Below are 14,987 nucleotides of genomic sequence, written 5' to 3'. Positions count from 1 at the left end.
CCAGCAATACACAATCATTTAGTGGGACATTTTCCATATGACACTGATTTCACTTCAGACTCGTGCTGTTTGGCTTGATGCACAAGGATTTTCTTTTTTTAAATCATCAATCCCCACGTAGCAGCCTCTCTGTGACACTTTATCTAGAAGCATCTAGAAGATAAGCTTTATTTCATAAAATGTACTTCTTGTTTAAAGTCACTCCAGGACATGTCTGTGAATGTAAAATGTCCAATTGAAATATTAGCCTTGTTTTGACAAAGATGTGCAAGTCGAGAATGTTCTTGAAATAAATATTATGACGTTTCCAGTGTCTGTGTGCAGAGGGATGTTTTTAAAGCGGACTCTGGTTCTCAGGTTTTATCAGTGTGGGAAAATCACGCTGTCGGGCCACTGCACACTCTGTATGGAGCAATTCATGTGAATGAAACTCCCACAGGGGGACAGATTTTTACTGTGAAGCTCTGCTGCATGAATGAGACACCGGGAGAGAATGAATGAATGACGTGCCACATTCTTTCACATCAATAGGTGTGCAAATACTATGTTACTGTACTTTTGGGGAGTTTTCACACACCTAGAATTTACTGGATTGGTTTTTGAAGTGTGTAACTATGTTATTAAGTTCAGTGTAAAATTGAGAGGCATTCTGGGTTTTGTTCTTTCCTATATAACATTAATAAATCAGTCTCAAGCGTCAACCGGAACAGATGGAAGAGTAAACCACTTGATCAAGTGTAATATGTCCAAATCGGACAAATATATATATATTAAATATGTGGTTCAGCTGCCTTGCTCCAGGGCACGTAGACACGCGGTATAGAAGAAAAGTTGGGATGGATGGAGTTATTTACAAAATATAGAACAAAAGATTTACTGTTGTCAGTGCCTGCTGTAATTCGCTCCTCCCCTCCAGTAGGGGTCACTGTAACGCAGACGGCCTGTTAACGCCAGAGAGACTTTGTGTGTGTGTGTGTGCGTGTTAGACGGGAGTCACGGAGTCACGTTTAAAATCAGACTGCAGAAGTCAAGCCGTCACAGCAGCGTGACGTCTCCGTGAACCTAGATTCTCCCACGTGACGCGTCACCGTGTGTTTGTTTGTTGGTCTTTGCAGCGGAAGCCCCCGTCTGTCGACCAGCGATGCGTAATTGCCTCGCGCCCGGAGAGTCCGTGCGTAAAAGTGCGCGCTGTGCCGCGCGCCGCTTCCCCTCCTCTCCTCCTCGTCACCTTCCTCGGGCGTAGAGCCTCGCGGCGCCCCCAGAGCCTCCCGACCGATGGCTGCGCTCCGTCCCTCGCCGAGGCTCTCCGCCTCCGTCTGCGCCCAGCTGCTGCTGCTGCTGCTGGTCCTCGTCGGGTCCGTGTCTCCCGCCGCGGGTCGTGACGACGCTGCTGCGGGGATCGACGGGTCGTGGGAAAACCCAGCTCGGTCCGGTGCGCAGGAGGAGCCGCGTCTCCACGGCAACGAGTCCGCGGGGCACAAGAAGGCTTTCCCGGTGCTCTCCTTCAACTTCGACCACGTCAGGAAGCCCTTTGAGATCTCGATGTGGATCCTCCTGGCGCTGCTCATGAAACTTGGTGAGTGTCAACAAGATGACAAGAAGAGCCCCCGGACCCCCCCCCCCCCCCCCCGGTCCCCCGGTCCTCCGGTCCTCTCACTCCACGGCTCTGTGGAGATTGTTTTTTAAAAGTTACACTGGGATGTCAAACTTAACCGCATGGATGTGAGGCGTGGGTCGCGTGGGCTGTCCTCCAGTCATCAGGTTCATGGTTTCATCCCCCCAATCTGATGCTCGGGTGAACGTGACAACTCTTTTGATGACGCATAAATGACGTTAATGTGTTCCTCCTGCAGCATCTCGTGCTGGTTTGGTACCTTGTCCTCTAATCTGGCTTCACAGTGAATCTATGACAAAACTCTATCGTGCTGTTTGCAACTTTCTCACTCTTTGCATGTGTTTTTTTTTCACCCCCCCCCCCCCCAAAAAAAAAAAAAACAAGTTGTGTTTTCAAAGTTGTTGCCTCTCCAGACAGTGTAGACATACAACATACCTTCTAAACCCACAGGACATCCTTCTTTTTCATATTTCATATTGTTTAAATGTGGCTCTTCAGAGTGTTTTGCTGCCCCTCATCAGCCATAATTACTGGGATGACGTCATGCACTTTCCATATGACAGTTTTTCCTCCGTGACCTTTCATGTAAAATTGTATTTATTGTGTTTTCCCTGAGCAGTTAATCTGGAGATTATTCCTCCTGGAAGATGCAGCTGCCGCGTCGTCAGGGAGAAACCTGAGAGCTTCACAGGGACAATATTCCCTGAATATTTATCGGCTAATAGAGTTTCCACAGACGGCCTTGGCTATTTTCGGCCTGGAGGAAGGAGCATCTGTTGACTGCAAATGTTGACGGGCTGTTGGAGTTCATATTCAGACTAACTACATGGATGACACTTTGAGGGTTTATTGTAATTTATCTCTTGCAGTGTCTTTCATGTTTTATACAGCTGCTCTCAGATGCTGTGTTCTACCACTTGGATTAATTATTGTTTGTGTGAGAATAACTATAGTTTGTACTGGTTTTTTTTTTCATTAACTGATCCTCATAAACTCGGTTGTCATATTAGGAATATTTAAATTCAGCTTATATATATAAAATGTTCCTGCAAACCTGCAGGTTGTGAAGCTCTGGAGCGACGCTGTGTAAGAAAGCTGAGCTCTTATTAATATTTAGTTAATTCTTATGGGTCTGATTGTTTGGATTCCTGAAAAACATTAATCATACGACCACACACAACATTAAAACACTTTTTTTTAACTGGAAAAAAGGCCATTTAGCTTAATTTGAAGCTTTTATTTTTAAACATAATCATGTTACATTAATTATCAAATTTCAAAAGACATTGAAAAACAAAACAAAGATTTCTTTCCTGCTTATTTTGCTTTGAAAATTTGTTCCCATGCTTCGACGACATTCAGGGTTATAAACATATTGTGGTTAAAGGTACGTACTCGGATTAAAGTACAATGTACTCCTCTGGAAAACTACTCAAGAGTATTAGTTACTTTTGAATACCATTGTCAAACCTACAACTCGGTTTGTTTGTAGAAAGAATTCAAAGCACAACTATCAGACAAAGTGAATAAAGCGTCACTGTTTTACACACGAATGTAAAGCAGTTAAAACAATAAAGTTATTAGACGTAAGAATGAAGGTCAAAAAGTGTAAACATTAATGAAAACTGTTGTATTGAATAGGGATTTATGATATTGTACCGTAGGTTAAGGGGCTTAGGTATCTATAATTAATTAAATACTGTAATAATCAGAATTTATCGATTCACACTCTGCTTGATAAGCTTCGTGTGTTTACTCTTATTTTCATGCATTAATTTTTTTTTTACCATTTTGTTGAGGCGTAGTTGTGAATATTTATCACGTTGTGTTGGATTCATGTTTACAATAACTGGATTCAGGGTGTTTGAGGCTCGGCGAAGCTTCAGGCCTCCGTCACAATGAACTTGGCCGCAGCGTCTGTTCAGGGTTTTTGACGACTCACCGTGTGCCAGAGCGTCAATCCGAGCCCCCCGGTTGGCTGCTGGGGTCCCTCTGTCGTAGTTTCCCATTGGCTGTGAGCGTCTCTGACCTTCTTATCTGTGTGTCCAGCCGGTGTCTCGGAGGGCCGGCCCGGCTTCCTGTCCTAATGCACTGCTCGATAACAAAGATCTCAGTGTGCAGAGTCGGGGAGGAGGAGGCGAGGGCGGCTTCACGCGAGGCCACAGAGAGAGAGAGAAAATAAAAAAAAAACTACTTCTGGACTTCGGTCACGTGATCCAGAGGTCAAATGTCAAGGTCGAGTTCAGGAATGATGACAGAAACTGCCAGATTCTGCAGCGGCGCCTGTTTTAAAAGTCAAATCAATGAGGCCATTTTAGTCTCATTTCCACTGAGTTCACATGAAATTCTTCTTTTACCCCTGCATTTTTTTTCTTTTTTTTTTTTTTGTCGATCGATCCAAACACCACAGCAACCTGTTTGATATTTACTGAGTGCATTACAGTGGAGTGTTTTTAAAGCCGTGGTCGTAAAAACTGCTGCTGTGACGCAAACGGCAGCAACATAAAAGATTGATTAATGAAATATTAATGTCCTGCAGGGAGTTTGGATGAAAATGTTCTCATTTCCGTGTGATTGGCTCTGTGAGCGACTGGGTTTTGGAGCAATTAGTTTTCATGTACATGAGTTTGACAGTCATTCTCTTTTTTTTTTGTTGTTGTTGTACTCCGGCGGAGAGAATGTGAGAAAACAATTGAACTAAACTCTGGACTCGAGGAAGAAATGTTCTCATGAGATCAAACCCAATATGACATTTATCATTTTTCTAAGAGCTCTGAAATACTTTGGAATTTAAAGTGTCTTGATATTTTAAAACCGGAAACTATGTACGTTTTCTACATTTTATACTTCAAAAAGTTCAATAACTGAAAGTGAAGCATATTTCCAAAGCGCAGGTCCAAGACATGACGGTATTTATCGTATTATGAGACATTCGGGTGTTTGCTTATTGTTTAACTCAGTGTTTTTCAACCTTTTTTGAGCCAAGGCACACTTTTTTCTTTGGAAAAATCTCAAGCCACACCACCAATCCGAAAATTTTAAACTCTGTAGCCTATATTAACAATATAAAGTCTTTCTCATCAAAATTTTATCAACAGGAATCAAGTAAATACAGAAAAAAAAGTATTTCCCAATTTCTTTTTTTATTTTGACTCACTCAGTGTGAAACCTGGACCTGATGGATGAAGAGCTGAGATCCTGACAGGAATAGAAGACAGACAAACACGAACTTGTCCAGTTCGGAGTTCAAATCCTTCCTTTTCAAAAACTTTTTAGCCGATTAACCAGACTGACGTCTTTCAGTTTCGATTTCACCGGCAAAGTTCTGTGCTGCCATCTATTGGCGAAGAGTATTTATACATGATTACTCTGCAACACAGTGCTCTCACAGCTGACAATAACTATGAGAGCAAATGTTTTTTTAGAAAAAAATTTGAAATTGGATAATTTCCCACGGCACACCTGACGAGATCTCGCGGAAACACCAGTGTGCCGCGGCACCGTGGTTGAAAAACGCTGGTTTAACTGACTGGTTCCACCGTGAGTTTGAAGTTCCCGCCTTGCCTCTAACCCCGCTCGTCCGCGTCGTCCCTGCAGGGTTCCACATCATCCCCAGAGTGTCGCACATCGTCCCAGAGAGCTGCCTGCTCATCGTGGTCGGCCTGCTGGTGGGCGGCGTCATCAAGGCCCTGGACGAGAAGACGCCCGACTCGTCGGAGTCCACGGCCCCCGTCCTCGACACCAAGCTCTTCTTCCTCTACCTGCTGCCCCCCATCATCCTGGACGCCGGCTACTTCCTGCCCATCCGCGCCTTCATGGAGAACCTGGGCACCATCCTGGTGTTCGCGGTGGTGGGCACGCTGTGGAACGCCTTCTTCATCGGCGGGATGATGTACGGCGTGTGCCAGATCGAGGCGGCCCAGCTGGGCGGCGTGGACCTGCTGTCCTGCCTGCTGTTCGGCTCCATCATCTCGGCCGTGGACCCGGTGGCCGTCCTGGCCGTGTTCGAGGAGATCCACATCAACGAGCTGCTGCACATCCTGGTGTTCGGGGAGTCGCTGCTGAACGACGCCGTCACCGTGGTGAGGAATCCACGTTTTTTTTAATGGCTGCAGGTTTGGGCGACCCGTCACTCCCGGGGACGGGGAGTTCAGGTTAACCACGAATTAAAACGGTTTAAATGTAGAGAAGTAATGCCGCTACATTCATTTAATCGAACATACATGCAGGCTTACAAACATGTGCACTTGTAGGGAGATTTGTCTGTGCCATCAGAGTCTGAATTCGAATTTCTAACTGAATTTTTTGGGGCTTTTAATTGGTTTTTTTTTTTACCAACATCTAAAAAAATGTGATTTCTAAAAATTCAAGTGCAATACAGACAGTGACTACTGCAGCGCGCTCTTTTACTCACCAGGGCCCGGCGGGAGTGGAGACTTTCAATATGTTTACACAGAATTTATTTCAAAATTGAGAAAAATAAATACAAAACTTTTTTTTTAAATATTTGCTTGAAATTTGAAAGTCTGATTTTGATGGTTAAAAAAAAAAATCAGAGTTGGAAATTCTAATTCAAACTCTAATGGCACAGATATACTTCCATACACGTGTCATGAAATATACCATGAGTGGCGCTTTTGTCTGTTTTTCCTCAGATAAATTCAACTTGAGCTCCGAGATTTGTTCTTCTGCAAAACGACGTTTGTTTGTGTTTTTGCATCTGCAGTTTTATTTATTTATTTTTTATATGTGTGGTGTGTTTTTCTGCCTTTTGCCCTGTGGCCACCAGGTATGAAATAATTACAGCTTTCAGTCGATTAAAATAATTTGATTAGTCAATCGCATAATTTTGACTTTCCTCACACTTTTCTATTATTTTTGAAATTCTGTTGTGAAAACTATTCTTTTACAGTTTTTTAAGTATACTGGCATCGTCATCATGATGAATTTGAGATGTATTGTGCAACACGAATGGCTGCTAAGCTTTATTTCCTTACTTGTGGGGTATTTCTTTATGACAAACAGGCTGATAGTTGTGAGCACAATTTTTTATTTTTTTTGTATTGGAGTTAATATACCAGACAACACGTCTAAAGCGCGAACTCCCGCTTCCCTCCTCAGGTCCTGTATCATCTGTTCGAGGAGTTTTCCCACGAGGGCACGGTGACGGTGGCGGACGCCCTCCTCGGCGTGGTCTGCTTCTTCGTGGTCTCGTTGGGCGGCATCCTGGTGGGCGTCATCTACGGCGTCCTGGGAGCCTTCACCTCCCGCTTCACCTCGCACACCCGCGTCATCGAGCCGCTGTTCGTCTTCCTCTACAGCTACATGGCGTACCTGTCGGCCGAGGTCTTCCACCTGTCCGGGATCATGTCGTGAGTCGTATAAAAAAAAAAGCTTCTGTTGATTCCTGGCAGCTCAGAAATGTGGACTTGGAAAACATTGTCAATTATACATTTGTAGATTAAATAGATGTTTATATTGGTGAAAGAAGTGATCTTTAATTGTATTTATTTTATGTTGCCAAGCTTTGCTCGATTTCTCGGCCCTGCTGTCAGACAGGTGGAATAAAATATCTTTATTTTCAATGCAACAAGTAAAATCAAATTTAATCTAAATCACACATCATCATATAAAACTAAAAGCACTTATAACAGTCAAGCATGAATTCTGCCATTGTCTCTTTAGAATGATCATTTATAAACACAATTTAAATCAAATGGTGGTTGATGGTTTAAGCCTGAACGGTTCAGATTATATGAACGAAATGCAAAACTTTAAAGTAACGTTGATAAAATCTCACCTCTTGGTGGTTCACGTGGTTTTGTTTTTAACTCTGTTTCCTGTCCAGGTTGATCGCGTGCGGCGTGGTTATGAGGCCGTACGTCGAGGCCAACATCTCCCACAAGTCGTACACCACCGTCAAGTACTTCATGAAGATGTGGAGCAGCGTGAGCGAGACGCTCATCTTCATCTTCCTGGGAGTTTCCACCGTGGCCGGGCCGCACGTCTGGAACTGGACCTTCGTCATCTTCACCGTGTTCCTCTGCCTGGTGTCCAGAGTGTTGGGTCGGTACCGCAAACAATTCACATGAAAAATTAATTTTTTTTTAAAAAGAAGTTAGGATCGACGACAGGATGAAGCAGTTCACAAGATGGAAGGATTTAATTGACTTTCATTTTATTTCTATTTCTCATTTTATAATTAGTCGTCTATTAGATATTTTAGTTTCATCAAGCATTTAAAGTCCTTAAAGCTTTCAGCTCACTCTTGCTTTCTAATTTGGCTTCATCAAAACTCAAATCTTTCACTTTTATGATTAAAAACAACACGTATTCTACTGAATTAGATGTAGTTGCTGCAGTTTAATGTTAACCTTTGTTGTTTAACTCTCGCAAGCTAAAGATGACATATTTTTTTGGTGCTATAATATAGTTTTTTTATTTTAATTAAAAACTGCCATAATTAATAATTTCATGAGTCAATCCCAAATTATAATTCATATATTTTAGCCAGTGATTATTGCTCAATTTTCTCAAACTAAGTATATTTTTTTGCTAGCTGTAGTAGTATCTTTCTATTATTATTATTATTATTATTATTATTATTATTGTTATTATCATCAAACACTTTTAATGTAATATAAATTATAGCATACATTTAGCTTGTTAACTGTTTGTCAAGCTATTTATCAGATGTTCAGTAATGAAATGATATAAATGTTAGTTTAGTGGTGAAACAAACACGAATCACCAGAGAAATTGGCGAATTCTCTAAATTGACGAGTGAGTTTAATTTTTCAATTAATGTAAAGTTTAAATTGAGTATATTATTGTCATTAAACATTAATAGTATAAAAAGGCATCATTTGGGAATCTGTTGGTTATTTTTGACTGAATGTGCTCGTGCAGCATTAATAGAATTTCTAACATTTCAGACATTTTGTTGTGTGTTTCAGGAGTCATCGGTCTGACGTACGTCATCAATAAGTTCCGCATCGTGAAATTAACCAAGAAGGACCAGTTCATCGTGGCCTACGGTGGCCTGCGAGGGGCAATCGCCTTCTCGCTGGGCTTCCTGCTGAAAGACAATCAGATGAGAACCATGTTCCTGACGGCCATCATCACCGTCATCTTCTTCACCGTGTTTGTGCAGGTGACGACTTTGTTTGAAGTCCGTTTTTTGTTCACTTGTTGCAGGTTTCTCTTCTTTCTTTTTGTTTTTGACGTTTTCTTTCCTGTGTTTGAAATAAAAACTATTCAAATAGAAACGTCATAAAACTAACAAAAAAGTGAATAACTTTTTTGTTAGTTTTATAACAGAGAAGAAGTTGCTTTTCGTCCTGGCTCGTTTTGTATCTTGTGTTTTTTCCTGTTTGTGCTGTCAGGGGATGACCATCAAGCCTCTGGTGGAGCTTCTCGCTGTGAAGAAGAAGAAGGAGAGCAAAGGATCGATAAATGAGGAGATTCACACACAGGTGAGAAGTGCAGATATTATCTGGTCCGTATGAGACTTATAATTAAAAAAAAAAACATTTCTGTTCTTCTATCCTGTGAAACTCGTTACCTGCTCCTAGTTTCTGGATCATCTGCTGACTGGAATTGAAGACATCTGTGGTCATTATGGACATCATCACTGGAAGGACAAGTACGATTTTAACGACGCATTTCCTCCTTTTGTCTTTTGACGATTCAGTATTTTAAGTGTCTTAAAGGTCTTCAAAGTCAAAAGCACAGAAAAATGTAAATACCTAATTTCACGAACGCTGTCGGAGTTTCTCCGATCACTGTAATCTGGGATTCCATCCTTTCATGTAACGTCATTAAAAACCACTCTCAAACATTCTGGACCATTCAGGCTGAATCGCTTCAACAAGACGTACCTGAAGAAGTGGCTGATCGCCGGCGAGCGCTCCACCGAGCCGCAGCTCATCTCCTTCTACAACAAGATGGAGATGAAACAGGCCATGATGCTGGTGGAGAGCGGGAGCTCCGCCAAGCTGCAGTCGCTCGTCTCCATGCAGTGAGTGCCGCGCCGCTCTGAAAGCTTGACTTGACATTTTAGTTAAACCTTCCACTTTCTTCTTGTTTGAAAAAAAAAAAAAGTTACAGCAATCCTTATAAGTTTGTGGCGTTCCGTTGTTACGTTTTGAAGTTTCACACTTTAGTTGATTTGGAAATGAAGAATAAGGTAGAAAAATCTGCCTGTTTGCTCTGAAATACCTATGAATATGAATCCAGTGAGCCTGAATCGGTTAAAGCCATATAAAAGATGGAGGGATGAATGGATGGCTTATTGCTTTGTGCCTCCTGACGCGTCACAATCCTACAAACTGTGGAACCGAGATTTAATCCTCTTGTGCTTGAGTTACGATTCTGCTTTTCCCGCGTGGAGTGATTTCGGTGCTTTTCCCAACAGAAACATTCAGCCCAAAGAGCCGGTGCGACGCCGTGTGATACCGAGCATCTCAAAGGGCCGTGAAGAGGAGATCAGGAAGATGCTGCGAGCAAACCTGCAGAACACGCGGCAGAGGGTGAGCGGAGTGGCGTCTGTGGTCGGCGAGCGTTTTCAGCTTTGCCGAAACCTGTCGGGGGGGGGGGGGGGGGGGCGTCCGGTCTGACTGTGGTTTTCTCCCCTCAGCTGCGCTCGTACAGCCGACACGACCTGATGGTCGACCCGTTCGAGGACGACGTGAGCGAGGTCCGCTTCAGGAAGCAGCGGGTGGAGATGGAGAGGAGGGTGGGTTTCGGCAGCAGGCCGACCAAAACAGGAAGCCACATGTTTTTAAAGCTCTGATGCTCGAGACAACTTGTCTGCTTGTGTCTCACCGACAGATGAGTCACTACGTCACAGTGCCCGCCAACCGCCAGGAGACGCCGCCCGTCAGGAAAGTGGGGTTTCAAACAGGTGTGTGTTGACCGTCCTGTTGGTTTAACGAGAAAACCGTCTTGTGTAGAATGACTGTCTGGTGGAGGTTTTAACAGGCCTTCGCTATGCGGGTGGAGGAACTTTGTGTGTGTTTGGGGGGTGGGGGGGGGGGGGCAGGAAAACCACCTTTTAAAACAAAAAGGAAATAATATATATAGAAAGAACTTCAGCGGAGATTAATTGCTTCTTTACAAATGAACCTATTGTGAGTGTAAGAGAGACATATTTTCATGCTTTAAAAAGCTTTGGTGCAAAACTCAGAGTCTTAACAGTCATAAAAATTTCAGACTATATAGAAAGACTCACCTGACATTTTAAATGAAAAGCCTCTAATTAGGTTGGAAACCATCTTTTTTTTATTGATTATGTACATCAACATATATTAATATCCTTAAAAAAAACACATGGTGGGAGACGAAGTTGGCAATGAAAAAGCTTTGAGGAAAAAATTATGTTGATATATATATATATATATATATATAAATGAATGAGTCTGTGTTGCTTCTCGGCTCCAGAGCACAAGGTCTACACTTACGATGACAGCGAGAGCCCCCGGGGTCCCACAGCTCCCAGCCCCCCCGCTGCCCTCCGCCCGCTGATCCCGTCGCCTCCGAGGCCCAACCAGAGCGACTCGGTGCGACTAGAGAGCGACTCGGCGCCGAGGGTCGCCGAGCCGGACGACCAGGAGGAGGAGGAGCAGCTGAGGATGATGCGTTTCCTTAGCGACCCCGGCCCGAACAGCGAGGAGGAGGAGCGCAGCGGATGAAGTCCCACCGGGACCGAGCACATTTATAGTACTTGAAACCTGAGCAGAGCTTAATGTTTGTCATTTAAAATGTTGTGTCTGTTACGTGTGATAATGCGAGTTGTTTGTTTTTTTTCTTTTAACAGTTTTCACAAGTTTCATACATTTGTATTATCATGTGCCATTCAGTATTACCAAAGCCTGCACAATGGAATGTTTACTCATAATATCTGGCTTCTTTGACAGCCTAAAAGGTGTTTTGTATATCAACGTATGGGCGGAGTCTGCCCCTGAGCACAAAGACGGGACTTGAACCCACATCGCTGACATTCAAGATCAACACTTAGTGAGATTACGTCGTGAAACGCAAAGTCACAAACCAAAACCTGGCGGTGTGTCGTGTAAAAACAGTCTTCCCGATGCCGTCGCTACCAAAATGTAAAGTATTGCTGAGAAGTTTTCTTTCGTAATTTCATGGTATCCAGATGCTTTGTTTCAGAGAGACCTTTGTAATGAGGATTATATTGGTATCAGTGACCCAAAGCAACATGTTGGCTTTAGATTGACAGTATATTTAAAAAACAGAACTAACTAAGTTATTTAAATATGAATGGAAAAGGTAAAGAATTATTCCTGTCATGTTTACAACACCCCCGACGGGGCATGTCGCCTATTATTAGTTAAGTGAAGGAAAGCTATCAGCCAATGTAATCTCTTTAGAAAAATAATAATAATAAAATCTGTTATTAAAACTGTTTGGGAAAGAAGAAGACAAGGCAGACATTGTTTGACCGACTTCTGTGAATAAGCTTGTCACTGTGTTTAAACCTGCATGATTTATCATTTGGTTTTTTTTGTTCTCAGGGACTGAAACAGACGCTTCATAATGGGACTAATGTATTCACGCTTCAGTTGTTTGTTTTGTTTTTTTTACTTTTTCAAAGTAACCAAGTTGTTATATGTCAGTATTATGGAGATTTAAAAAAGACAACAAAAAGCTTTATCTCAAATGCATTCGTGCTAACTGAGCATGCCGAGATGACTAATGGAGAGATTCTAGTGTCTTTATGTCTGCACTTCACAGCACTTGACTGCCTAATCTTTTACTGCCTGCACATGTTTGCCTTAAAATGTTTGGCTTATCGTGTCTATTTTTATATTTTGCAAAATAAAGAATGTGTCAAAGTTGTAAGCATTTGTCTTGAACTCGTGACAGGGCTTGTTGACGGGATGACCAAAATAATGCATGTAAACGGGTTGTACCTTTTTAAATATTTTACAACTATAAATGGACGGAGTACTTAACAGGCCTGGTGGGCTCTGACCCTGAGCAAAGAAGGTATATTAAGAAACACATCATGAGATTTACATGAGCAGAAATTCATTGGGTGGAAAAAAAGAACAACAAAACTCCAAATGAAGTATCACATAATCATGAAATAACGCACTTAAAGGCACAAAACAGCCTTTAATAGTGTTTTGTTTGGGGTTTTTTGGCCTGGACGTCACAGACTTTTACATGTGTGTCTGCTGGGAGTTGTCTGAGCGTCTTTCCAGGACAAACAGAGAATAACAGGGAGTTTGAACGTCCCCGTCATAACGACCAGCAGTGTGAGGCGTCAAGAGGTGAGCTCACATCCAACAAACCACCACGACCAGCAGACATGGACTTCTCTGGCACCTGGAAAGTTCATTCTCAGGAAAACCTGGAGGACTTTCTCAAAGCAATGGGTAAGAATGTCATAAAAGAGAGCGTCGATGTGCATATGTGTGCGTGTAACTATTTTTTTTTTTTGAATTCACCTTTAAGGTGCCCCTGAAATGATTCTCAAAATGCGTCAAAGTGAGGAAAGACCTGTGATGGTGATTGAGCAGAAAGGAGATGATTTCACCTTCATAATGAAGTCTGCCGCCTGCTCTCAGACCCAGTCGTTCACCCTGGGAAAGGAGACCGAAATCACCATCCCCGGTGGCAGGAAGTTCAAGGTAACTGGACTGCAGACAGAAAGATCCAATATGGGCATTTAATATCAAAGATATCAATATAAACGACGGGGTTTGTTTGTGTGTAAGATGGCTCTCTGGCAGATATCAATTGTTTTCCTTTATTTTAAAAAATGTATTCAATTCTTGGAGAAATAATTTAATCTCTCGGTTGAGAAATGTTGTTTCTTTTTGCACAGTGCACCGTCAGAGAGGAAGGTGGGAAGCTGATTTCAGTGACGGAGAAGTTCACCTGTGTCCGGGAGATACAAGGAGAGGAAATGATTGAGGTCTGTGGCTTTAAATGGCTCGGGGATAAAAAAAAAAACAACAATCAAAATACTGTTCATATGTCTTGTTTTCATCGCGTGTCAATTCAGATACAGGACAGAAATTTCACCAGAGTAGAAACCCAACATAGATTGATTAACAGTCTGACATCATGTTTTAGAAAGTCAGGTCAGTGTGTGTTTTTAGGTTTCATATCACTTGTTTCTGCAGAATAATATCTGTTATCATATAACATCTGTTTTTAGGAAATCTAAACACGAAGCAGATTGTCAGATTTGAACCAGAACGGAGCACAAAACATTGGCAGCACCTGAACAAAACAACGTATTTTGTATTTTTGGTCACTTAAAAAAACCTTTTTTAAATTCTATTGATGAAAATCATTACAATTAGGGTATTTTAACTGCTCTCAAGTGTCAAAATGAGTTAATTCTGACCTGAACAGAATGTGACTGTTGTTTGTTTGTGAGTCATGTTTCGCTCTTTGTCTTTTTTCCAGACCATCACTTGTGGCTCTGTGACGTTCATCAGTAAAAGTAAACGAGTCTGATAATCAATCTCACACCTCTTCATCCGGAAGCAAGGAACCATACAAGAAATAACACTATCATACAACATTTAAAATAAATAAATAAATGCATTTTAAAAATGAATGTGCTTGATTTATTTACTGATAATTGGTGTTTCTGTGGCGTTTCTTCCAGTATTGTTATTTATGCAGGAATATAGTTAATCAATACACAATGTTACAGCATTTCAGTCTGCAGATCTGGTCAGGAGACCTCAGCTTTACTTCCATCCACTGCTGGCATGGAACAGAGAATAAATGCTGTAAAGAGCATTAAGAATTTATGCATGCAGACTGTAACATTTATCCTACATCCATCAAACATCAAAATGGATTTACTGAGACTAAAGATAACAACAACAACAAAGATCTTTGTTGTTGCATCAGAAATCCCTGATGTTTTTTAAAGAAAAAGAAAATAGAAATCTACCATGACTGTTTAAAATAATACGCCAAGATTTCAGATTTTTTCCTAAAGTGTTTAATGTTTTTGACGTATATTTATTCATCCATCCATCTTCTATTCAGAAATCCTCTATATAAATATTCTATTTATCCTTTTTCGGGTTGCAGGATGCTGGAACCGATCCCAGTGAGCCATGGGTGAGGGCAGGATGCACTCTAACAATGCAAACACAGAAACAGACTCCTGCACACACACTCAAAACATAGCTGTAAATTTGTGTTCTCTTATTAGTATTAGGAGTATCTGGAAGAATCACATGCACATGGAGGGAGCACATGCAAAGTCTACACAGAAAGGTCCAGCTGGTATTTGTCCACAGGCCTTTAAACTGTGAGGTGAGAACACTAACCACTGTGTCACTGCGAAGCCATGCTGCAATACAATAAAATCTTA

The 14,987-nt window shown here is 41.9% G+C and overlaps 2 protein-coding genes across 2 annotated transcripts; both read left to right on the top strand.

Moving 5' to 3' along the window:
- The first annotated feature begins 508 nt into the window (after positions 1-508).
- On the top strand, positions 509-12,430 carry slc9a1b (solute carrier family 9 member A1b). Its single transcript, XM_080515477.1, has 12 exons — positions 509-1,576; positions 5,213-5,697; positions 6,737-6,987; positions 7,464-7,681; positions 8,572-8,768; positions 9,001-9,090; positions 9,190-9,260; positions 9,471-9,635; positions 10,032-10,146; positions 10,254-10,352; positions 10,448-10,520; positions 11,057-12,430. Exons 1-12 carry the CDS (start codon positions 1,276-1,278, stop codon positions 11,305-11,307), a joined length of 2,316 nt encoding a protein of 771 aa, XP_080371603.1. The 5' UTR covers positions 509-1,275; the 3' UTR covers positions 11,308-12,430.
- Positions 12,431-12,939: 509 nt separating this feature from the next.
- On the top strand, positions 12,940-14,170 carry fabp10b (fatty acid binding protein 10b, liver basic). The gene is made up of 4 exons (XM_080515715.1): positions 12,940-13,017; positions 13,097-13,272; positions 13,470-13,559; positions 14,060-14,170. The coding sequence occupies exons 1-4, from the start codon at positions 12,951-12,953 to the stop codon at positions 14,108-14,110; spliced, it is 384 nt and encodes a 127-aa protein (XP_080371841.1). The 5' UTR covers positions 12,940-12,950; the 3' UTR covers positions 14,111-14,170.
- Positions 14,171-14,987: the final 817 nt, after the last annotated feature.

This window comes from Blennius ocellaris (assembly GCF_963422515.1).
Source record: "Blennius ocellaris genome assembly, chromosome: 20".
In the NCBI taxonomy this organism is placed as follows: domain Eukaryota; kingdom Metazoa; phylum Chordata; class Actinopteri; order Blenniiformes; family Blenniidae; genus Blennius; species Blennius ocellaris.
The sequence above is the reverse complement of the archived record's forward strand: the minus strand, read 5'-3'. Positions and strand labels throughout refer to the sequence as shown.